The sequence below is a fragment of the Calidris pugnax genome, unplaced genomic scaffold, assembly GCF_001431845.1.
Source record: "Calidris pugnax isolate Ruff unplaced genomic scaffold, ASM143184v1 scaffold8, whole genome shotgun sequence".
NCBI lineage: Eukaryota > Metazoa > Chordata > Aves > Charadriiformes > Scolopacidae > Calidris > Calidris pugnax.
In genome coordinates this window covers 19,511,114-19,537,052 of record NW_015090830.1, presented here as the reverse complement: position 1 = coordinate 19,537,052, position 25,939 = coordinate 19,511,114, and the positions used below count along the sequence as shown (strand labels likewise).

The 25,939-nt window shown below is 39.0% G+C and overlaps 1 protein-coding gene across 5 annotated transcripts; it reads left to right on the top strand.

The window, feature by feature from the left end:
- Positions 1-560: 560 nt before the first annotated feature.
- Positions 561-20,303, top strand: TBC1D7 (TBC1 domain family member 7). 5 transcript variants are annotated; one of them, XM_014940909.1, is made up of 9 exons: positions 561-610; positions 1,674-1,855; positions 2,288-2,408; positions 3,127-3,207; positions 6,888-7,075; positions 9,226-9,363; positions 11,183-11,328; positions 19,159-19,288; positions 20,017-20,303. In XM_014940909.1, exons 3-9 carry the CDS (start codon positions 2,297-2,299, stop codon positions 20,101-20,103), a joined length of 882 nt encoding a protein of 293 aa, XP_014796395.1. In that variant the 5' UTR covers positions 561-610; positions 1,674-1,855; positions 2,288-2,296; the 3' UTR covers positions 20,104-20,303. The 5 variants fall into 5 exon arrangements, with proteins under 5 accessions (XP_014796395.1, XP_014796397.1, XP_014796396.1 ...); XM_014940911.1 differs by having other exon boundaries at positions 586-610; positions 2,288-2,403; XM_014940910.1 differs by having other exon boundaries at positions 586-610; positions 2,285-2,403.
- Positions 20,304-25,939: the final 5,636 nt, after the last annotated feature.

The following is a 25,939-nucleotide window of genomic DNA, read 5'->3' as shown; positions in this document are numbered from 1 at the left end:
ATGGGGGGGTTCCCCTCTCAGGGTGGGGGGGGGGTGTCTGTCACCGGCCCCGCTCTCATCCCCGTTACCCGAGCCCCTACCCTGCCCGGGGTGGCGAGTGACGCGGCCGTCCCCCCCCCCCCTCCGCGTCTCTCCGCCGCTGGCCCTCCGCCATCGGCCCGGTGCCCCGTCTCCGCCCCCGCCTGGCCCTCAGGGAGGGGGTGGGTGGCCGGCCGTCGGTTTGGGGGTGTGATTAGCGGAGGGGTGTCTCTGTGTCTGTGTGTGTGTGTAAGCGGTCCTGTGCCCAAACGCGTCCGTGTTACCGTGTGGAGATATAACGAGAACCGGGTATCGCAGCCCCAAATCCCGGAGCGGCGGCCAAGGCCGCTGTCCGGGCCGGGCGGGGGTGAGGGGGGGCCGGCGGTGCCCTCCGGCCTGAGCCCGCGGCCTGGCTGGGCCTGTGGAAGGGGGGGGGCCGCCGGTGGCTGGGCAGGAGGGGGCCGGCGTCCCCGCTGGCCCTTCGCTCCCTCTGTGTTTAATTGCTGCTATTAAAATCACCTGGCGTGAAATGTTAATAATAACGTTGAGAAGTGCTATTAAGGCCAAAACCGCATTAATCTTTGCAGGCAGGGTGAGTTAATGGTACTCTTTTGTACAAAACACCTCCAATGAACTGGCAAGGAAGCGGTTTTCCTCCCTTTTTCCAGTTTATTGATGATAGGTGTAAAGATTAGAACATGGGTTGTTTGCTTAACATGAAAATATATATCCTAAATTTAGAGGGAGGAAACAGTGTTCCTCTGTTTTCCTGCTGAGTGAATAAAATGTACTACTGGTTTAGTGATAGTTTATTAAAATCATGTTCATTTCTTGCAGATCACAACGTTGTTTTTCAAGTAGTGTGTATTGTTCTGTTCTGTGACTCTACTGTCGGCTTCCCATATGTGGCATGGGCTAAATGTTTTCTAAATAACCCATATTAAATTCAGATTTTAAAAATTTCACATATTTTGAATGCAGTTGGGGTGTTTGTAGCATCATAAGTCTGCTTTAAGACATGGCTGCAATCTATGAGGTAAACACTCTGATCATTGGACCCTTAAGTGCACGATACAGTGAACATCAGTCGTCATTATAGGAATAGTGCACAACTGGAATGTCTTGCAAGTAATATAAATACTTTTTTCTCTGGTTTTGAGATAGTATTTGATCTGTCTCATAAAGCATTAATTCAGTCCTTTGCTGGTTTATGCTTTTCTGTTTGGTCTTGGCCCTGATGCTATAAAGCACTAAAAATGTACTTAATTTGAAATGCAAATAGGCCTGGTGGATATACAAATTTAAATATGTGCATTCTTTATAAAATTGTGGCCTTTGTTTATATCTGCAAATGCTTTGCTCCTGATGTGTACTTTGGTTTAGCAAGGAAAAGAAGAATTTAACTGGAAAAGCGTTTCAGCGCATAATTCACCCATTACTTCTCACTCAGATTATTTTTTCTCCAAATTTTGCTGCTGTCACTGGGAACAGAAGTTAAGATTGTTTTTAGTCTTTTGAGTTGCAAAACAGAACTTTCTCATATTTGCAAGCATGCAGAGAGAGATTTGATATTTAGAAGGTTGAACTGAATTGTCAATTATATTTGTCATAAAACACAGAGTACTCACTGCAATTTACCATTGTTTCCACTATAGGGATGAGACATTTATTTCTTTTTAGTACTGGAATCACAAGCTCAAGCCTGTGGCTGTTACAGCACCTGATAACGTGAACATTTAATTAAAATCTGCAATTTAAGAACAAACCTACACACCTAGCCTTATTCTTTCCTGTCACCTCTGTGCTACTGAAGCCAACATCGGCTTGTCCTTGTCCGGTGAGTATGAAACCCGATGATTTTACTTATTTGGGTAACAGTTGTTCTTGATTATGGTTTCTGTAGATAAAATTTTGTCTGTCTCTTAACTGTATTTTTTATATTGATTTGAAATATCACATAAAAGACCACGTGTATCTCCAGCATATTTTTTTTGAAACTTTTGGAAAAGTAGGATAATTTACTATGGCAATGACAAAAAATTTTTAAATCCCTCTGTTTTGTTTAGAAATTTGATATCTTTAGACCTTGTTTCAGTTCAGTTATTTTTATGACTGAGCATATGATGAAAACATATTGGAGATTTTCATGTTTTGTAGGGTTTATTAATACTATAGAGACATTGGCAGTCAACTGTCATCAGTACTTGACCTTAACACAATAGGAATGTACTCGTGTAAGTCTTAAGGGGAATTACTGTTTCTCCAGAAGGAATCAGTCATGGCTGACGACTCTCAGAGAAACTTCCGCTCAGTGTATTATGAAAAAGTGGGATTTCGTGGAGTTGAAGAAAAGAAGTCACTGGAAATTCTGTTAAAAGATGACCGGTTGGGCAAGTTGATTTCACTGTTTCCTCTATTACTTTGGTGATTTGGGGCTGGGGAAGGAATAATAGAAAATGTTTACCTGCTGTGCTTAGTACTGACTTAAATTTTGCATCTTTTACCATTAATCTCTCAGTTATTACTAGCAGTCCTTTGTGTTTCAAAGATCTGAAAATCTGATTTTTAAAACTATTAAAACTATTGTCTGCTTGCTGGTTTATCTTTCTTTTCTTCCCTCATTCTCAATACCCAAGAAACTAAATTTTTTAATGAAAGCAGTTTTAATCTGAAAATACATCATCTCATGCTGTTAATTCCATCTAACCTCAAAATGATTGTTATTGCTGTTGGTCCCTGAGGAGTGCCTCATCCCTAACAGAAAAGAAAGATATATGTTGTCCCTTTAACAAAGCCCTTAATTGTTTTGACATAGCCATGCAATTTACAAAATGTCTGTAAAATAGTACAGTTTCTTCCTGGTGAAACCAAGGGTAGTTTATTGTAAGTCAAACCAATGTGTATATTTTTCAAAATTGTTGCAGTTTATAGGGTAAATTCTGTTCATAATTGAAGCAATGAAAGCATTTGTTGATAATATATGATGAAAGTGAAGATTTTGATCTGCAGCTAAGGATTGGTCATACTTTGGTAGGTTTGAGTCTCAAACCTATTTATAATTATATTTAAATTTACCTTGTTTTTCCCTCCCTCTTTATTTCTCTACAGATATTGAAAAGCTTTGCACATTTAGTCAGAGGTTTCCTCTCCCATCCATGTATCGTATACTGGTGTGGAAAGTACTTTTAGGTATGAAATGTAACATCTGTGATCTCCTGTAGAAATGAGTATGTAGGAAGATGTATTTTTTCTGGTTTGCTTTTTTTTTCCTTTAGAGAGTTAATGACATGGATTATTCTGTACTACCTTGTCTACTGATACAGTTTTAGCCTATTTTTGTATCCATCTAGGATGCATAACAGCAATTATAAAGCAATATTCTGTGCATAGGTTTTGAGAACTTTTGCTAAGTGTATCTATAATAATGTATTTCTATATTTAACTTTGTAACATTATTCAAGTAAATTTATAAAATGGATTTGAAAGGTGGATTGTTATAAGTCACTGATGCCTGATAAGATACTTAGTTCTGTCCTAAAATAGCAGACAATTAAGTTCAAGTAAACCTTGAAAAAAAGGGTTAAGGTATGTAAAAGATGTTTATTCTAAAGAGAATTTTTGTGTTCTATAAAATCTTGACTTCTGGTTTTACTTCTGACTTTAAATTGTGTTTGCCATTAAAGAAGTCATGAGGCCAGAGGCAAATTATGGTATCCCCAGAAGTCACAAAAAGCCCTCCATGAGTAGATTCAATTTTACTGAAGTGTGTTAGATGACAGATTCAAAAGTACTAATGGCTTTGCAGTAACTGGTCAAGTATGTTGGGTTTACTAGATGCAAGGTCGTGTCACTTGTAGACAGGAGGGGCTGTGGAAGGTCCAGAAGTTCTGACCCTTACAGGGTGTCTGGAGAGTTTCCCTGGAGAGTTGCTGCGTGTAAACACTGCCAGATTGAGTGTGAAGGTACATTATCTGACTGAATCTTTGGAAGAGAAATGTGATTTACCATAGTATTGGTGGTGGAGCATTGTGCCACTTCTGAAAAGCCTGAGTGTGGCTCCCTTGCTCAGTTTTGCGTTACCAGGGCTGTGCTGGCAAGAAGGGTGCTAATATCCAAAATGTTTTTTTGTCAGGGAGAGAGCAGCAGCATCAGTCTGCAGGCTGGTTTGGAAGCTGCTGGGCTTTGCTGTCTGTGAGCTACTCTGCTTCTTTGTCCTTTGGCTCTCCAGAATATGCAATACAGATCTCATATATCTCTCTTATATGAAGATTTTGGCATGTGATTCAGTCAGGAAGACTGGCGACTCCTACCTCAGAAGGAGTGTTTTACAGAACAGTTCTTTTCTGGTTTAGGATGTTTGTTTATCTTAGGCTGTGCCATGATCTTGAATAGTGTTCAGGTAAATGTCTTCTGTTTCCCTTCTTGGTGTCCATGTTCCACTACAGTGTCTGGAGTTGAAAATAATGTATTAGAAAGTTTTAGCTGAGTTTTAAGGAATCCTTTAAATTTTTTTTTTTCTTTGCATTTTCTACGAGTTAAAAGTCATGGCTTCGTATTCCTTATTATTTGGGTTTGTAAGCCTTTCTTTGGAAGAGGTAGCAAATGAACAGTGTGCAGAATGTGTGAGATCTAATTATAAAACTTGACGTTCTTGCCATTGATCATTGAACTAACCGGGTAATCCTGTTTGATAAAAGCCTCTGCTCTTAAGAGTACTAATTTTAGGTTGAAATAGATTCTTGTACCCTGGGCTCTGGTGAGATAGTCAGCATCTTTTAAAACATTAGTAGTAGGAAGTATAGTGTAGGAGGTTTGGACAATTTACTCAGTACAAGATCCTTCAGCCAAAATTATAATAGCAAAGTGTGGTTGCTTGGCAAACTTGCACCTCACTGCAGAGCCAGTGGTCTGTCTTTGGCTGTTTTAGGATAATTTGTGAATCATATGGTAACACAAAACACCTTCTGAGTTAACTGTATAGAAAATTATATTGATTTTTTAAAGGATTTGTATTTTAAACCCGAAGTGATTTATTTTAAGTACTCATTCTGTCATTCTGTATACTCCTTGGGTGAGCAGAGGTACAAGGACTTTTCTTATGCTGCATCTCAGTGCTGACACTCGTTGAAAAAGCTGGTATTCAGAAGGGCAATGCAATCTCTCTCCCTAAATGTCTGGAACAACAGCCCAATCCATTTCTGGTGGGAGGTGTTACATCTCCTCTAGATAATGTTAATAGTTTAGCAAAAGGGATACTGTCCTGTCAGCAGAATTATCTTGGGCACATGCCAAGGCTTGATGCTGTCCCAGGTTGTGTGGTGTGTCAGTGATGTCTCTGTCAACTTCTTGTTCAGGTGGGACTCATGATGGTTTCTAGACATCCCTGTGTTGTTGGAGCTTCTTTTCTGTCTGCCTAAGGTAGTCTTCTGTGTTTGAGGAAAGCAGTTGGCAGTGTGTACATACAAAATCATGATGTTGACTCTTTTTGCATAATGTGAAAAGTCTTGCTCTGTCCCAGCTTTTGAAATGCAGACAGGTTTGCAGTTGGAAAATAAAAGATAATTTTCTGTCTGTTACGCTTGTTACTAAAACTCAGCCATTTCATTTTTTAACATTTGGCAGAAATACTTTTTTCTTTCAATGAGAGATGAAAGCAGCAGGTAGCCTGTTTCAGAACTGAGTTTTGAGGAATATGTTGTACTCATGGGTTTCTACAATGGGAAAAATTCTGCTCCACTAGTGATACAGAAGTGGATTTTTTTTGCTTGGGTGTATGTAAGATCTTATTTCTGTTGAAGCCTGTGACAGTTTTGTTGTGAACATCAGTGCATGGCAAGATAGAGTCTTGATTGAGGGGCAGGATTGAGTGAAATGTTGAGCATCTCTTCTGGAGATCATAAACAGTTTAATTTTCTTTGCCTCTCTACTTACATACCTTTTTTTCCCCCTTTTTTTTTCCTCCTAGGAAAATAGAAAAATATTTGTGTTGTGCTAAGAAAGTAACAAATGTTACCTGACGAAGTATTTGGGTGGTATTCTTAAATTTTAATCTGTAACTGATTCAACATAGGTGATTAATTTTGCTTCTGAATGTTGTTTTAGAGAGGATTAATGTCTATATTACAGTGAGTAAAGAATTTCCCAGCAGAGATCTAGCAGTAGATTAAATAATACTGGAATGTACAGTATCTTTGCATTAGTTAATTGCATATATGTATTCTCTGGTCATCTCAAAAGTGTAGAATTTGAGAATATTAACAGCTAATTTATATAAAACCCATTCTGCATCCACTTTGTTTTTGAAATAAATGGAAGCTAGGTATAAATATGTAACTAGTACTGTATTAAAAGCTACAGGTAGGTATAAACAAGTAACAAGTAAGATTCACAATTTGAAAATAGAGAAAGCTTGTTGGAGAGGGAGAGTAAACCAATTAAATTATTTTCAGTCTATCCCAACAGTGATGTTTCTAATGAGCACGCTGATGTGGTGTACAAAAGAGTTAGCATTCATTTCCTGAAAACCTTGTAAAAGAACTTAAGAAACTGTAGTCTAAAACTAGATTTTGCCTATGTTCAGTTAACATAGGAAATTTGTTTTTATAAATATAATGCTAAGGTGCTTTGTTGGTCCATTGACTTTGAATTTTGTAGAGTTTTCGCTCTGTATTCTTTGACCAAGTTTATAAACAAACTTAGTGCCAGGTTCTACGTTTCTGTAGGCTGGAGTTGTCATAGAAGTTGAATTTAGCCAGATCTCTTGGAAAGGGAGTTTGAGTGCCCTGTTTTTTCTCTCTAGAGTTGCTTATATATTTTTTTTTTCTGTGGTGGTTTTTTTTTTATTTTTTTTTATTTATGTTTTGTTTTAGGAATTATTCCTCCTCACCATGAATCTCATGCTTTGGTGATGAAGTACCGGAAGGAGCAGTACTGGGATATACACCATGCTCTTCGTGTAATTCGTTTTATTAATGATTCTACCCCACAGGTTGATATTTTCCTCCGCATACATCAGCTGGAATCAGGAAAATTGCCTCGAAACGTGGCTTTTCCATTGGTTAGTTATCATTTTAACAGTCTTTAAATACAGTATTTTATTTAAGTTCAAACTATAAGCCTGTGAGAAACTGAACTGCAAGTAGCCCCACAAATGCACATAAATAGACAAAGGAAGGTGAATGGAAAAAAAAAAAGTAGTACAGTATAAAATAAGGAATTTTAGTCAAAGTGCTTTTCTCTTTCTCTTCCCCTAAGTACTTATGTAAGATTTTTATGCCTTCAAATCTCTTTTGTGTATTTTCCCTGCTAGGCTTCAAGCCTTTTGTAGTCTGGTACACTTCAGTTTCTTTATAGCACTGAAATGAAAATGACATAATCTTATTGGAGCTCATAGATTCTTAAATGACCTGGAACAAGCATAATTCAGAGCCAGTGCAAGCAGCTGTTCATTGCAAATTACATCATATATTTAAATTACTTGTTTTTAAATCTAGGCTTTAATGTATTGACCTCCTTTTTCTGTTAGTCTGAACTGATCCAGGCTTCTGTCAGGTAATATGTGTATACTGTAGTTTACAATGTACTCACATATGGGTAAACGAGTCTGTGTCTTGATGGTAAGTCCATAGTGTGTTGATAAAAACAATGTGTGGACCTTGGGTATAAGCCTCTATGAAAGAGGAGATGATGAAATGAGTCATGGGACTTTCTGAAGTGGATTTTTATCCTGTATTTAAAGTTAATTTGTCTGTATTCACTCTAGCTCAGCTTACCTTGTTATTTTTCATCTGTAATAATAAAATTTGGCGTGAGAACTTAAAAAAAGTTAAAAAAAAAAGTTAAACGAAGTTAACATGGAAAATCCAGTCATATTTTGGACTGAAAATTCATTCCTTCTAGAGCAGTATTGCTTTCTGAGCAGGTGTTTTGCAGTGCATCCCAGAGCACTAGCTGCTCTCACTACCATGATGGGATTTAATAGAGATGGTGTTTAGCAGATCCACAGCTACTAGTCCTGTAACTTGTGTTTGTTTTGCTGCAGAAAGCATTTGCTCTCTTTTCATGCCAGCCAGTTTTCTGTGCAGTTGCTGTCCCCTTAAACTTGTAAGAGGTTATTGCTTGGTGGTAACACACATGTTCTATTGTGGAGGCAGAAAGAGTATAAAGATGATGTTGCATTGGTCCAAATATTTTGAAATGTCATTTAGCAGACTTTCCTGATTTGTACGTTTTGTGCATCTGAAAGCAGAGAGTTTAAGTAGAGATATGGTGTGTGTTGCAGCAGTCAATGCAGCAGAGGCATATCCTGGTAGTATTTAGACTGCCCATGTGTTTTGCATGAGTTGTAGGCTGTGCAAAAGCCTGTGATACTATAGCTGACTGCTGCTGATGGTTACAGTAGATCAGACTGTGGACACATATCTGGCTTGTTACCCTGCCTCATAACGTAGTCAGTACTACCTCTGTAAGGAAGACAAAGAAACAGGACAGCTATAGAACCCTACCTTGTGCATCTTCCCAGTTTAGAGACTTCCTGAGCTGGCTGTTGGCATGAGGTCTAGTTGGTTTAGAGTTAGCTCACCTCCATCTACACGGTGTGTGGTCATACCATTAACTGTGGTTTAGGCATGCTGATACTTCTGTTAGGAAAGTCTGTCCTCTGGAGAAAAAATGATGGCGTGCCCATCAACATGCTTCTGGTCATGTATTGTGGGGAATAACATACTCGTCACCTTTTGTATCTAGGAATATGTTTATCTCAAACCACATGATTTTCTGTATCTTGAAGGTTGGTGTACAGCATTATTTTTTTCATGACAAAGGTGTTTGAAGGGGCTGTTTGGCCTTAGCAAGGAGTAGGATTAAAAATTCTGCTGCTGTGCAGTATGAAAGTGTGGGGCATAGAAGTAGGATTATTGCTACTGTTTTAGGATTTAATATCTCATTTGAGAACTTTGAATCAGTTATTCTAAACTCCTGTTGTATGTTTTAAAGGCAAGACAAGTCTTATTTGTTCTGCTTTAATAGGTATCTGTCACTATAATGCAATTGCTGCCCAATGTTTTATTTATGAATGTCAGAATAGTTCTTTGTGGATGTTGATTGCCTTTTCTTTTCCCAAATAGCAGGGAAAAGGAATATAAGAATAAGTTAAATCAGATAGTCCAGTACTTTTGTGTAGTTCACTTTTTTGACTTTGTTTTCCAGGAACCTGAAGATGAAGTGTTTCTTGCTATTGCTAAAGCAATGGAGGAGATGGTGGAGGATCCTATAGAATGCTATTGGCTTGTCAGTTGCTTTGTGAATCAGCTGAACAGCAAGCACAAAGATTCATTGCAACAACTGGTAAGGAAAAAAACCTTTTTTTTTTTTTTTTTTTCTATTCCATATTAAAACCATAAACTACTTCAATAGTAAACAAATCTTGGAAAAGGTACTTCCCACAGAGCATTTTAATTGTGGTGTTGTACTGAAATGATTGCACACAACTGGAAAAAAACTTTTTTTTTTTTTTTTTTTGGTGAGGAGAGCTATACAGGAGAGAGGAGGAAGTCATGGAAAGCACTAATATATGGAGACAACTGGAGTGTCAGAGGTGACACCCTCGGATTCTGACTTTTTGCATTGTATATGTACTGTCTTGTAGGACACTTTGTCTAACATAACATTAGAAAGTTTTTTTTGGTTCCTACATGGCAGTTTTCAATTGCATTTTATTTTCTTTTTAGGTTAGCTAAAGCTTACATTTTATTTAGTTGAGTTATATTTCTCACAAATTGGTCACAATTTTATTTATTTTAAACAATTAAAGATGTCACAAAGTTAAGAATGTGTTGATGTACGTCTGCTACCTTTTAGGTTGCAACTCTGCTATCCATACTCTGCTCATTGGGTGATAGACAAAACACAATTGTTTTGCTTTATAAATGGAGCAGGGTACTACATCTTCAGAAAAGCAATATGTTACAAATTAGGTTATAATAAAAAGTGGTATAGAGTTCTTTTGGCACTGATAATTTAAATGCTCTCATAGAATATTATTTTTGAATTTCTATCACTGGTTTATAAAATTCGATTGTAAAGAAAATGCATGCTTATAAAATTTGCTTCATTATACAAACGCTTTTTTAATTCTTCAAATAGTCTTAAAAGATAAGAAACCTCTTAGTTAACAATATCCACTGAGGTGAAAGTGTCTGACTTCTGGTGCACTAACAATCGCAGAATGAAAATTTGTTGCAAAAGATTATGCATGTCCTTTGTTACTCTTTTCAAAGTAAGAAATACTTTTTAAACCTACCTCCTGTTGCTGTAAGTGATACATTTCTGTAATTCTTTTTGAAGGACAGAGGAGAGCTTTTAAAGAAAGTATTTGTTCTCATTAGATAGGGAATGCCAAGTGTCTACCTGCCTAAATTTTCCTTGTAATGTGAATATTGTACCAGGAATCTGGATATTAGAATATGGACAAAGGAAGTCTTTTTGTCCTTTGACAGCTGAAGTCATTAGCTGTTTACCTAATTATGACAAAGACTGAAATTATGAAAATGTATGTTGTGTTACATTAGAATTAAAAAAAAAATAATTACTCATTTTTTAGCTCTATCTTATGCTGTTCTATTGGCATTTCAAATTACTTTGGATTTTCAAGCAAGAAATCAATGTCCAGCTTTTAATATATTGCACAGGGATTTCTTCTCAGAAATGATTTTCTGGGTTTTGCTGCATTGTGTGCATTGTGTGTAGATTTTTTTTTTTTTTATGTTGGCTAAGGCGATTAGGTTTGAGGTGAACGAAACTCCATTTTACTTGTGAAGGTAGCAGTAATTAGTGCAGGTTTAATCTCTGCATTGCCTTAAGCTCTCAAACACCTCCTTGCTTTAGGGAATACTGCATATTTTGGAAGTTATGCTAGTGGTCAGCAATTTAAGGAACCAGGGGTTGTTTGTTTAGTAAAGCACTTAATTAGCTAATAGCAGAAATCAGCAACACTTGTATTTGGAACATCATGTTTGTAGTTAAAGTAATGAAAGTTCTTTATTTCAACATGTTGTTTTATTTGAAAGTTTTAAAATTTTTAAGACACTTCTTGTCTTACAGTGTGTGTTAACTCACATCAGAGTGCCCTCCATAGTCCTTTAAAATTTTCCAATTCCTTTCTCAGCCAAAAGTTCTGGAGCAGTATTTGAACATTGAAGATAGCAGACTTCTAATGCATCTGAAAACATGTGCTGCAATGAGCAAGCTCCCTTACGACCTTTGGTTTAAAAAGTGTTTTGCAGGCTGTTTACCTGAGTCCAGTTTACAGAGGCAAGTTCTCTTTTTTTTCCTTTGTAGTTACATAGTGATTTTTGTCATAACTAGCTGGCAAAGAGCTTTCCTTACTTTATCTGTAAGATTATGGAGTTAACTTTATTGTTGACTTGGAAATGATAAAATTTGATTTGATTCCAGTTGTTACTGATGCAAGATAATATCTATGTGATCATTTCTCACATTGAAATTAAAAAAGGATGGAGTTAAATACAGCAGCTGATTCTGTTAGACGCTTAATGCCTCCTAGGAAGTGAAAATCCAGATCCCCTCTTAGTGATAGATAGGTGAATGGTAGTCAGTTTTCAGGCTTTTTAACCAACATCCTCACTTAGGGAGTGATTATAATACTGTGTTATCATTTGATGAAAAAGACTTTGGGTATGTTTATTGTTAAAAGTACTAGGGCAGGTTGAGTATTACAGAATTAGTGCGTTATATCAAGATTCTGTGGCTGAAAATAGGCTGTCCAGCTTTTAAAGGGAGAAAACTCTTGTGTATGGCACTTCACTAAAGGGCCTTTGAAGTAAAGCTTGTATAATTTCTCTAATTGTGCTGAGAACTCATGGAAAGCGGAAAATGCAATCTTGATGTAGAAAAGCATATGCTTTCTGCTTTAAAAGGAGTTGTTAATAGCTGAGTAGGAGATGGCACAAAGAAAATAATGGTTTTGTTTTCAGCCACCTTAAAACTTGGAGAAATAACATGGGCCAGGCAAGTTTTACTCCAGCACCTCCAGGAATTCAGTGGCTAGTTGTCATGGTTTAACCCCAGCCAGCAACTAGGACCACGCAGCCACTTGCGCAGTTCTCCTCCTTCCCTCCAGAAGGGCAGGGAGAAGAGGAGGGGAAAGGGAAAGGGGAAAACGTCATGGGTTGAAATAAAGACTGTTTAATAGAAGAATAACAGAAAAGGAAAAAAATAATATTAATAATGACACAAGTCAGCCTCACCACCTGGTGAGTTGGCACCATCCCAAGCAGTGATTGCGAATTCCTGCCCCCCCATAGCCAAGCATGACATCTACAGTACGAAATACTCCATTGGCCACTCCACTGTTCTATCTAGGCTCCTTCTCAGCTTTTATGGGAAGCTGAAAAGAGTCCTTGAGAAGTATAAACATCACCTAGAAACAACTAAACCAATATGTATTACTGACATTCCTTTCACAGCCGTCAGGGGAAAGAAAATTAGCTCTATCTCAGCTGAAACCAGGACACTAGTACAGGAACCTAGTGTGGAAACAGGGCACTTTGTAAAATGCTCTGTAGACAGTGCTTTGTGGTAGTAAAGTTTATCATAATCTGAATAGTGAATGCAGTCTTGCTTGCTTCTTTAGGACTTCACGTTTCATGAAGGAAAGTGGGAAACAGTTGTTCTTAAAAATGTTTTATTTGCCCTTAGGAATGTAAGGGGGTTTTAGGAAACAAGCTGTAAGATTAGAAATTGTGCTTTTCAGTCTTGTGGTAGTGATCTTTGAGGTTGTGTGTGTTCTACTGGTGGCAAGGAATATCTCTGAGAAAACAATTTTTTGAACCAAAATGCAAAGATTTGGTGGTAGATCTTTAGTTGTTAACGCTGTGTGCAGTTTGTTAATTGTTACATGGCAAGTTCTTCTCATTAAGCATGCACAAGGCTCCAAAATATTAATCTCTCTGTCGTGGTTGTGTATGGTGTGGTGGGTAAAACTTTAACTACTTTTATGGCTACATAAATTATGTCAGCACGTATGAAATTGTTACATCCTTAAAAGCAATTGAACACTTGTGGTTTGCCTGCATCTCCATTTCACATTTGCATTTGTAGGTTACTTTCAGCAGATAATGATTGACCTTCTTTCATTGTGCTTCCTCTGTGTGAAACTTAATGCAGTTTGTCAGTAGAAGTGGCTGCTGTACCTGGGACTTACCTTTTTTTTTCTGTAGGCTTCTGTGATCTGAAATAGCCTTTGCTTTCTCTGCCTTCTAGGAGATATTTTTATTTAGAGCTTATGTGATTTAATTTTTCTGCTACATCTTATGTCTGAGAACTAGAGCTGAAAGAGGAATTTGCATCAGAACAATTTTGCCCTTGGAAGATTCAGGGTTGTTTTTAAATTTCTGTTGAAAATTGAACATTTTATGGAGATATGTCATCTTGATAGTGTGAAAGAAAAAATCTAGATGAAGAATTTTGATTTTCATATTTCATCTTGTCAGAATCTTTAGTTCCAAACTTCTACAATTTTGAATCAGTGCATTTATATAAAATATTTTGTCTCGTTACTCTACTCTCTAGCATTCTCATATACTGTTGTATGCTACCAAAATAGAATATTTTGATGACCTGAAATTTTTTAAATACTTTTTTTTTTTTTTTTTTTTTTTTTAAAATCAAAAGCAATTGATGGACAATTAGAGATTTTTTTTTTTTTTTTTTTTTTTTTGATCAAAATACTGGGGTTTTTTTTTTGTGTCACTCTGGAGTAAAAGCGAATTTCAGTGTTGGTACTTCTGATGGCACAGTGATCCCATTTCCCAACAGTTCTTGTGGGAACATGATACAAGTGCACTTTTTCTTGCCAGTTTAGGTTTCTGAATTATTCAGTTGTAATCATAATGGCCTCATTTGCTAAGGAAATAACATACTTCATGCGTAGCATGTGACAGATGAACTTAATTAATGCTTGGAGATTCGGTTTGGATTAGAATCTAGAAGCCCGAATGCTTATCTGAAATGTATCCAAATGGCAGTGTTGGAACTGCTGAGAATTGAAAACAGGTCTCCAATTCTCCTGTGAGTTTTACTTTTCTGTCGAAGTGAGAGATGATCTGAGCTCAGTCTTTTGTGATTTAATTTAACTTATGATATAGTACTGTATTTCTTGGAGAGTTCGCTTGCTTTCTATAAACTGTAGTCTTCTCTGCCAGGCAGCTAAATCTAAATTTCATGGTTTTTTATTTAAGGTGCACAAGACTTGTATATGCTATGCAGAAATTTTATCCAATAACGGTGAGATGGAGTTGCATAATACCAGCTTCACTCCTGACAGGCATTATCATTCAGTATATATACTGTTTTATAGCATGCTTCTCTTAGTTATACGATAGGTAAAATTTGTTTTATTTATTAACTAAAATTTATTTAGTTATACCATAGGTAAAATTTATTATATTTAAAGTGTCATGCAGAAACTTTTCCTTTGAGCTTATGCAGTGTCTTTGCCTGCCCTAATACACTTGATATATGACAAGCTTCTTAAGAAACTTCTTAACGGTGCCACACTGGTATAAGAGAGGAGCAGACCAGCCATTTCGGAGGCACTGTATCCTCAGGGCTTTTGTATCCCACCTGGAATATAGACAGAGTGCTTCCTGGAGCATGAACCAGCCTGTAGCACAGGCTCGAGAGGGGCAGAAAGGCTTACTTGTCTCTGAAACAGTGAGAGAACTGGATCACATCTTTGGTTTTATACTCCCAGTTGCCCTATTTGCTCGATCCCTGCAGCAGCACATCTTGCCCCGTGCGTGGAGAGCTTTCCAATGGTGCTGCCTGGGCCCCCAGCTGGAGAGCCCTGCTGTTAAAGCTCAGTGTCCTGTTTATGGCTTCAGCTCTACAGGCAAAATGGCACTTTGGCTGCCAGTTTATTCCAGCACTGTCACCCCAGATGATCCAGCTACAACAGAAGTAGTGCAGCTCTGCAGATATAATTGTGAATAAGCCAAGCATTTTTTATGGCCTAATGTTGCCAATCACGTATCGTGCCCCTGACTCACGTTGTTTGTATTCTGCACTGAAGACTTGGCATTAGCAGGGCTGTAATAGCTGAGGGGGTGGTGTTAGGTTATTAGCCTCTGGTAACTTGTTTGTGGCAAAGCATTTGGTAGTTCTGAAATCTTATGACTGCCTTTCAAACTGGCACTGCCTCATGTATTGATATATGGCTTCTGTAGTTTTACATCTGTGATCTCCGTGTCCTGCACAAATTACATCTAATTGTAAAAATACAAGTCATTTGTTAGAGACAGCTAAAATACAAAAAATGGTTAAATTTACTGTGTTGTGGGAGAGCATAAGAATGTGCAAGTGGGCTAATACTATAGAGAAACTTAGTCTGTTTGCCTTTGTCTAAATAATTGAGCTGCTTCCCAGCTCTGGAAACAGATGGGCATGAGCTCATGGCATGACATCAGATTGAGACTTGTGTGAGCCTCATCATGTCCCTCCATGCCCGGTAACCATTGGAAGGACACTCAGAAATGCAGCCAGAGGAGCAAGTGTTGGTTCTCTTTAAACATCTCTGGCCTGGATGACTGGAGGACCAGAACCAAGGAATAAGTTTGAATGTGCTTACCCTGCATCCTAGTGGAAAAAGCTGTGAGATGAATGATAATATTTCAGAAAAAGAGAGTGCAGCAATGCTGTGATGCTTTTTGGGTGCTGCTGCACTGTAGTGGTTGAGGAACCTGAGAAATTGCCTTGAGAATGCCATGCCTTCACACACATGCACACACAGAGTAAGTCGTATCTTGTCTACAGAAAAAGCTCAGTGAAAAAGTGAATGGCTTTATTTGCATAATCCTTGGCATGCTCTTTACCTTCATACCGTCCTGTTTCTTTTTATTTTTCCTTGTGGGTATTACTATTATTTCACTGTTGAAGAAATACCTACAAGAGTGCTCCCATGGTTAACTGAATACTGTTCTATTTCACAGAGGCTGATAGTCCCAAAAACCATAATGAATTCTGTGTGTACTTTCTTTTTCAACATTCCTGAGTAGGGCTATAGGCACAGTTGCGTGACATTTCTGTTCTAATTTTCCCGTCTTTAGGAATACAAAAAAACACGAGTAAAAAGTTGTAATCTCTGACAGTATGCTTGATCTTAAATGTTTGCTGTTATTTAAAAAGTGGAAGTAGAATACTTATCATCAGTAGAGATACAATGTATAGAGGGCACTATATTAGAATAGAATCATCAAAATAGGTGTTTCCTTGAAACTGCTGTAGGTTTTTTCCATTCTAAGTAAACACAGTTTATGTTGCTATTCCTGGCTCTGCTGGTACAGACAAGGTGCTGACCACTGCTCTGTTTTTCACAGGGTCACACAGTCATTCCCCTGTTGCTGTCTCTGGTGGAGTTGCACTGAGAGTAACAATAGCTGGAAACGTTAAGGGGAAAAATACTGCAGCAGACACAGCTGATTAGTGCTGACATCTCATCCACTTTGCTCTGCACCCCCTTCCAAATTTTGTTAGGCACTGGTAATTTAGATACCGCATCTGTTTTGCCATTGTTAAAGCATTTGTTCTGGAATCAGACTAAATAATGCAGGAAAACATTAGAGTGTTTTCTGAGCATGAAATGTAACCTACTGTAATGTAATTATGGAAACTGAAGTCAGGAGACTTGGGAGCAAAATAGCGAGAGGGCTGGGTATTTTATTTTCAGATTAGTAAGTTTGTATTCAAATTAACATGAGCTTTAATATGAACTTTAAAAATTCTTTCCTGTTTCTGAGGTCTGCTACTCTCTGTATTGTCATTCGTAATTACAGTTCAGATGCCCATGAAACACATGGGGAGCTGTTCTTGGGTTCTAAAAAGATATGTTTGTGAAGGAAAATATATTAGAAGTAAACAGGGATGACCTGTACAGTGTGGAACAGGAATGTGGTCTCAGTTTTCTCATAGCCTTGCTTAAATCTTCTGGACCTGACTTCAACATCAGTGTGATATTTACAGTGATCATTTCTCCTGGGATGCTTGAACCACAGTAAGATTTTAATCTTGGATTATTTGTTGTTCCTACACATATGGGAATTGTATTCATTTTTAATCATAGTGAGACAGGGAATTAAATTGCAAAGGAGAAAGAAATTGGCAGTGCCTTTTTTCCCATCTGTCCATGTGTTGGGTTTTTTTGTTTCCTCCTTTTGTAAGAATAGTCCTGAGGATTTTACATATTCTTTTCCTCGTTTCTTCATTATAAGTTAAATTCTAGTCTAACTTTTTTTATGAATGGAGAGGTTGTGAAAATAACATGAAGAGAGTTATCTGAATAGAATATTAAGAAACTGATGAGAAATAAGCAGCAGCCATTCCACATCATGAGTTATAAAGTTTTCACAAAGAATTACAGAAAGGTTGGGATTGGCAGGGACTTCTGAAGGTCAGTTGGTCCCACCAAACCCCCTGCTTAAACAGGGCCACCAAGAGCTGGTTGCCCAGGACCATGTCCATGCAGCTTTTAAATGTCTTCAAGAAGGGAGACCCCACCACCCCCCTGCGCAACCTGTGCCAGTACTCAGTCAGCCTCATAGTGAAAAAGTGTTTCCTGATGTTCAGAGGGAACCTCCTGTGTTCCAGTTTGTGCTCATTGCCTCTGGTACCATCACTGGATACCACTGGAAAGAGCCTACCTCCACCCTTTTTGCACCCTCCCTTCCAGTATTTATGGAGATTGATGGGTTCCCCCTTGGGCCTTTTCTTCTTCAGGTTTGGTCACAGGTCTCTTGGCCTCTTCTCATAGGAGAGATGCTCCAGGCCTTTCATTCTCTTCATGGCTCTTTAGTTCTTAACTCCTTCTTGTTTCAAGGTGTGATACCTACTCTGTAATTCAGCTGTCAAAGTTCATGTTGTGCTTGTATTGTGTTCTCCTGGCACTCCAGGCTGGAGGACACGTTCTTCTGAGAGAGAAGGTCATATTAAAATTGAATTGTCTTTGGAAGAAGTATACCCATAGATCCAAGTTTATAGGGGGGGTGCAGAAGATGTTTTCCAGTTAAGTGTCATTGTATTCGGATATTATGGAGGACAGTATGTGATCTCTGACCCCCACGTTTTTATTTGGAAGGAGAACCACTTTTAACAAGTGCTCAGAAGGAGCAAGAACAATAATCCTCAGAAAGTTTTTCTGACACAGCTCTTAAATTTCAAGAACTAAAAATAATGCGAGCCCATATAGGCTGCCATCTGACAGATGGTTTCACACTGGTTTTGGATAATCTTTCATCCCAAGTCTGTTGAGTTGGGCCTGAGAGAGCTGCTGGCTGAAGGATGATTTCAAATTGTTACAGGCTTTAGGAGTTGATCTCAAATTGTTTTAGGCTATTTTAGTAGTGTGGATCCATTTTAATTTTCATCCAAGTTTGTTGCTAAAGTACTTGCAGCGTTTGGAGGCCTGCCCTTCAGATTTCATTAAAAATGTGAGGTCCAGGTCCAGTTTCATACAAGTGGCAGGAGTGCTTAGGTAATTCTGAGAGAGTCTGTGCACAGTGGGGTGGATTGAAAGACTTAATAGTTGTTCCTTGCGTCCACTTTCATGGACATCATGGATTATATCCTGCTGATATGTCATATTTGTATTTCATATGGCAATGACCTGGAATACTTAGCTTCTTGAGATGTAGTACATCAGTATTACATCCTTTTGAATTCTCAGCTACTTAACTGTTTGAAGAGTGTCTTTATTAGGCATGCTAATTAAGTTTGTTTCCTTTTTTGCACTAGGAAAAATTCTCACCTTTACTATATACTGTAGAATAGTTGTCACAGTTCAGGCTATTAAGATTTGCTTTTAGTATCTGAGCTTGTAAACAGTTCAATTTCTAAACAAGACCATGCCATATCAATACATTACTGCTTGCCACCACTCTCCCCTGTACAGATTTAGGAGTGGATAAAATACCTTTTATTTACCCTCAACTGAATAATTCAATAGGTTGCTGTTATCCAGAAAACTAATCTGGAAAAAAGTGATTGTACAATGACTGTTTTAGCAGATAAATAAGCAGATAAGCACTACAGTAATGTTTAGTGATTCCTTTTCTTTTTTTTTTTTCTTAGAGTTTGGGACAAAGTTATTAGTGGGTCCTGCAAGATTCTTGTTTTTGTTGCTCTGGAGATATTATTAACCTTTAAAATGAAGATAATAGCACTGAATACTGCAGAAAAAATCACACAGTTTTTGGAAAATGTAAGTACTCTGTTGTGCTTTGCATTACCTTTTATGGTTTATAAAAATGTGTTTCAGCCTTAGTTTGCCTATTGCAAACATTCTATAAGATACTATTACATTGCTCACCAAGAATAGTGTAGTAGTACCAAGGTGAAGAGAGAATGATATTTTTCTGCTATCAGGAGGTAAGGCTTTCATAGAATTAAATGATTTTTAGGCTTTGGGGAGTGTGTTACCTATGTTTGTAAAGATTTGACAATGTTTCTTGTGATAATAAAGGGTTTTTCTGTGAAAGTAAGTGCAGATGAGATTAGCTTCATTTTTCTGGAAGCTCCTTACAGGGATGGTTTCTCACCCTTTTTTGCTCCTCGCCCGAGTGTGACTCTATAGACTCAAGGTATGTTTTTTGTGGATATGAAAGTGAGATCATGAATCTGCTCCTGAACTTTCCTTTTATGATTAGTAATAAGCGTCACAGCAGGGTTGTAGGATCTCAGTGTAATGCAGGTTGGTTAGATCAGATAAGTTTGTGGCCATGGATGGTCAGTATAAATTCTGCCTGATGTCAGGGTAGGGATGTGTGAAGTGTGAGATGCCTGGGTGGTCATCTTACCATTTTGTAAATAAAAACTTTTTGTCCAAAACCTGGAGGTAGTATGATGTGTGTAGGAATTGAAATATTTATTTTAAACAAAACAGTGCAAATAAAGTACTCTGACAAGGCATGTTGCCCTGATCTTTCGTAGATTCCTCAAGATAACACTGACGCTATTGTCAGCAAAGCTGTCGATCTCTGGCGCACACACTGTGGGACTCCAGCACACTCAGTCTGAGAACTCCCTTCGCTTGTGACAGCCTGGGAAAATAAAGAGACATTTGAAAAGACATTTTCACCACTCTTCTTCCATCCCAGTGCCATGTTCTTCATTACCTCTTCTATGTACAGATGCTATTACAGCAGCTCATAGCATAGTGATCAATATGTAACTATTTTTCAATAAATACAGGTGGAATGAAATACCTAGTGGCAGGGTGATCGTGTCCAGAGTGTTTCTTGGCCAGCCACCTACAGTATTCTGATTGCACAGTCTGCTGTCTTTGGGAACAGACTTCTAACTCTTGAAGCAAGGTAAATAGACTTTCGTAATTTAAAAATGTTTTTGTATGCCAGTTTATACTTGATATAACTAATTACTACTTGGAGGTGGTTTTAATGTGAATTTGCTAAATGTTAGTCTGCTGGAACTCTTTGGTGAACAAGCATGCCTTTGCTAGAAATGTAAATGTACTCTCTTAATATGGTAAATGTTCTGGAAGAGGCATCACATTGAGGAAGAGGACATCACAGTGACCAGGGGTGATGTGCTTTTCTAAACTGTCTTAAAAGTCTCCTTTTGATCTGTCAGCCAGCTCTCTATGGCTGTACCTCCTCCTTCGTTCTTCAGGGAAGATGCTTTAGAAAGGTGGATCTATCCTATCCTAAAATGCAATTTTGGGTAGATATGGAGAAAATCAGTGGGGCGAGTCAATATAATTCAGACTTACAGGCCAGTAATAAATAATGACTCTGTTGAATGCTTGGATTAAAGTAGTTGTAATTTGAGTCTTGCTTGGGTTAGATTTCAAAATAAATTTAATACAGAAGTGTAATTCATGATGTAAGTAAAATTAGGGTGATTAGCCATAGATAGAGATTTGCTGGAGAACTAATCTTTTTCTTGTAAATGTGTAGAATTTTATTTCTACATCTTGCATAGACCAGGGAATTGTATATAAACATGTGTTGCTTAGCTGTTATTTGACTCAAACTGGTGCTTAGTCTGCCAAGTGCCAGGTATGCTCATAGCACTTGAAAGAGTGTGTTAGCTTGCACGCAGTGTAGTGCAGGCTTGAAATGCTTTAGAAACTGCACTTGTGCTTTTAAACTAGATGAGGCTTACCTTCTACACATGAGCTGGGGAAGCATGGAGCTCAGTTCAGGTTACACCTGGAAGCCGTGGTAGATTCTCTCTGCTGTGTTGTGAGATGCTGCTGTTAGTGTTCCTGAAACGCCTTGAGTTTACCCAGTTCATAAAAAGCTTGTGTCTGCTTTGAGAGCCATTGCTGTGTCTGCATTGGAGTGTAATCCGTTTAGTTCCCTTCAGACAGGAGCTTGTTTTCCTAGTGTAGGCTGGGCAACATGGATAGGAAAGAGCACATACGTTGTGTGAATAACAGCCCTGCATTCTGTAACAGGCAGGGCATAAGTTCTTCAAATAATGGCCACAGGTACAGTCTGAGAGATTACCCATTTGAACGTTTTTCCCTCAGGCTGCACAGCTTATTTACAAGCCCCCCCAAAGTTACACATGCATTATTCAGGCCTTTACACTGCAGATTACTTAATCATTAAAAAAACCATGCCCTGATGTCACTGAAGGTGTTTAGCACTTTCAGTCCTGGAAGGGAATCAATAACTCATATTCTGTGAAGAGAGATGCACTGCATCAGGATTAGACGTGCCAGTTTAGTGTAATTGCTTCCAGTCTTGCCAGTGAGTGTTCCTCCAGTCACTACTTGACTGAAGGCTCCAAATGGGGGGTTTTTTTGTTTAGTTTTTAATTAAAAAAGGCCTTTCTCCATTAATAGGCAGGCCCTGGAGCTGCACAGATGAGAGACACAGATCTACTGTCACAGAATCACAGGCTGGTTGAGATTGGCAGGGACTTCTGGAGATCATCTGGTCCAACCAGCCCCCTTGTTCAAGCAGGGCCACCTACAGCCAGTTGCCCAAGACCATGTCCATGCGGCTTTTGAATGTCTCCAAGGAGGGAGACTCCACAACCTCTCTGAGCAACCTGTGCCAGTGCTTGGTCACCCTCAGTGAAAATCTTCATTTTTCCACATGAGCAACAGGAATTTTACTTAAACGTTTCATTGTATGTGGAATTCATCCTCAAATGCTGTTCCACTTTAATGTCAGCTGAAGTTTGCGTGCAGCTTTTTCAGTTTCACATTGAAAGAAAGAACAGGAATGTTTTGTTAACAGAGTGCATTATTTATTCTGGGCTGTGCTGAAGGAGGGGAGTTCTCTAGAGACTAGATAGTGGTTTAGCACCGTGCTTCCTTCACCGATCTGGTAAGAGACATTTGTGTGCATCTTAATGGATCCATTTCCAAGCTTTCACTGTGGGTTTATGAGGGATACAGTTTATGCAGAAAAACTTCCTGAATTCCCAGAAGACTGCAAGTATGAAACTGGCTAACTTAACGCTCAGTTAATTTTTGGTGATGTCTGCTCAGTTGTACATAATGCTTTAGCTCAAAGGCCTATTTCCCAGGAGAGCAAAACAGCAAAATGTGAGCTTTCACTGTCCCCAGCATGTGGTGATCGTGGTGACGTTGAGGCAAGACACCTTGGAAGTCCCAGCCTAGACCAGAATCCACCACTTGGGAAGCCTTGGTCTGTGGTTCCAGGAACTGTAATCAGTCTGGAGTTTGGCACATGTGGCCAACAGTTGCTCTTTGACCTCTTGAATTTAAACACTGTAATATTTGTAGTGTCCAACTGGGCACTTTTCAGTGGGCAGTCCAAGTGTGGTCATTTATCTACTAGGGACTACTAGTTCCTTCCACGGATTGGTTTGAAATCGCACATAGTTGAGCCTGAAACCCCTGGGTAAGTTTTCTTTTGTTAGCCCCATGTTATTGCAGGAAGAGTGCGGTAACAAGTCAGCTGTTGGTCATTTTTTTCTCAAAAAGCTTGAAAATTAGATATTTTGTCTTTTCTTTCCATTATTTCTCCTTGACTGGCAAAGTATGTAACTGCTTGCTGTGTGCTTGTTTGTTGATATAGAACTAGCTGTTGCGTATGTTTGTTGGTTGTTTGGGGTTTTTTTTCCTTTCTGTTTTTCCTGGAGACAATAGGAACAACACTGAAGCATTCACTGTGGAGAGTGAAAGCTTTCCCCTCAAGCCTCCCCCCCCCACACCAAATATCTTCATGGCCTTTGCAAACAAACAAAAATGAGCTTAATTTGGTCCAGCTCTCCCCTCAAGCAGTACTTTCTCTCCAGAGAGATTTAGAGCAATGCCACGTCTGTGCTCTCCCACGTTCTTTTCCAGCTGACATCCAAATGTGATGGAAAGGTCAGATAAGAAAAGTAATGGCAGATGTCAGAGTATGATGCTTGAAAGACGTTAAGTGATTTTTAACTGTAGTAGGGGGCCTGAGAGCATGGAAAGAAAAGCAGGCGAATATGGAGACAAAAGTGGCTGAAATGCAGAGGCTGATAAAGTAGCAGTGATTGATACAGAGCAGGTTTGTGTGGAGATCAACTTCCGTCACTCCATGGGACAGCTTTGATTGAAGGTGATGTCTTTCTGAACGCCAGAGCTCCCGACCACACGCTGTAAATTTACCAAAAAGCCAAGGTTTCGTTCATTCTGCCACTCTGGGCAGAATTTGGTGAGCTATTTTGTACAATTTGTAGGCAATGCGTGATGGTGTGGGCAGGGGGTGGTGTTGCCTACACACTGCTCAGTGGGGGCTCTGCCACACTCCTCTCTGGCTTCCAGTGCCTTTGTAGGGTTTGCTCAGTAGCCTCAGCAGGTTTCCCTCTTCCTTCCATCCCCCCCACCCCTGAAAAAAAATATGTAGATGCCTACTAGCCATTATTTTGGGCTGAAGAGCAGCTTTTGAGCATATGTGTGCACCTGGATCTTATGTATGAATCTTGCTTTACATTCTAAACTGGTTGCTAAACAGGTATGTTGGTCTTCTACCTCTCAGGGTTAATGTATCCTTGTATGTAAAATTCATCAAATGGATGTTAAAGCATAAATTGGTGTATCTTATGTCCCATTACTGGGGAATGTTTTAAGAGAGTGACTGCTGGGTGTCCTCTGGGTTTGCTGTCCTAAGGTTTTTCTGAAGTGGTTTGAAGCCATTGGTAAAGACAGCACAAATGCTAGTGCTGAGCTGGTCACCGGGGGCTGCTTGTTTAATGGAGAATTGATTTTCTTTTTGTCAGCCCTCCTCTTTGTTTCCTGCCTAAAGATGGCATTAGATTGCAATTCGATTGCTAGTAATTACATGGACTTTGCCAAAGACACACCTCTCTTTCCTTAGACCAGTTTTATGAAATGCTTCAGTTAAAACCTAAAAGAAAAAAAAGGTGCCACTATATAATGCTGTCATAGAAGCCATAGCTAGTTGTGGGCAAAGGGGCTCTTTAGTCAAAACTAATTGTTTGGTTTTTACTTTATTTATTTATCCAGACCTCAGTGCTTAGCTACAAACTTGCTGGACAGACAGAAACAGGGATTGTAAGGTCAGTGAAAATTTACACAAATGGAAACAAACAAAAAAACCCTAGTACCACGTTTTTGGTCATGGTGTGTCTCCATATTGGCAATGGAAAGGAGCAGAATTTGGAAACCTCTGTGTGCATCCCATTGGACAAAGAGTTGTGAACAGGGAAAGGAAAGCAGAGTTGGCAAATGCTGCACGCTGGCTCTGGCAGTAGGCACTTCACCAAGCGTTCCCTGTACTGACAACTTTGTGGTGAGAGGTGGGTTTTGGGTGTGTGTCTAGTGCAGACTTGGCTTTGTTCTTTATTGTCCTGGTGTTGGGTACAACTTCAGCAGCTGAGGTACCAGTCACCCTCCTTTACTCACCTTCGCTGAACCAGCTCATGGAGCCAACACCATCCCATCCATCTCCTCAGGTAAGCCTTGCTCCTCTGCTTTGCTCCCATGGGCACGCACGGTGTCACCACAGTGTCACCACAGCACACAGTGGTGACTGCTGTGCTGAGCTGGCTGGCAGCAGGAGGGCTGGTGTCCTCCACTGCAGCCCTCAGGTAGGCCATCAGTCACTGGGACGGAGGGTGATAAAATACACAAGCGCAGGAATGCTTTTTTTTTTTAAATGAATTTTTTTTAAGAAACTGCATACATCAGAGACAAACAATAATTTAAATACCATGCAGTTTCAGTATGTACAAAAACTAGTACATAGAGATCCAGTTTAATTTTCTTCTAGTTATTTACATCGTTTTCATACAGCCATAATCTGTTAAATTACAATACTGGAAGAGCACATGATTGACAGCCACCACACTCACTCCTATACAAAGACAAACTATATACATACACTTGGATATCAACTGGAAAATGCAACTGGTGCAGGAGTAACTGGGACACACGGGAATGCAGGTAATGTGCCCGTCACCTCCTCTTTGTTTACAGAAGTTGTTCCAAGCTCGAGCAGACTGAACACCTGGGAAAAAACATTTGTCCCCTTTTTCTTTCCTGATTTTTTTTTTTTTTTTTATTTATTAGCCTAGTCATCTCCCATGGCTATTTATACAAAGTGATTTTATTTGCAGGCACGTTAGGGAGCCCCCGTTCACGTATAACTGCATTTCCATCTCGCCCGTGTGTATTTTATTGTGAGTGCAAGCTTTCACTAGGCATGTTGGAAGTGCTCCCCTCGCTCGGTTTGTAGTGTTTCCACTCTACAGACGGCACCGGAGAAGTGAAGAAAGGGTGAGTTTTGGTGACTAATTGCAGTGATGACAAAGTGCTGTGGTTACATATAAGTATTAGCCTGAAATATAGTTGTGTAATGGGCTCACTAAATAGTTTCAGTTAACAAAAAATAGTTAAAAGTTTATTATATTCTTT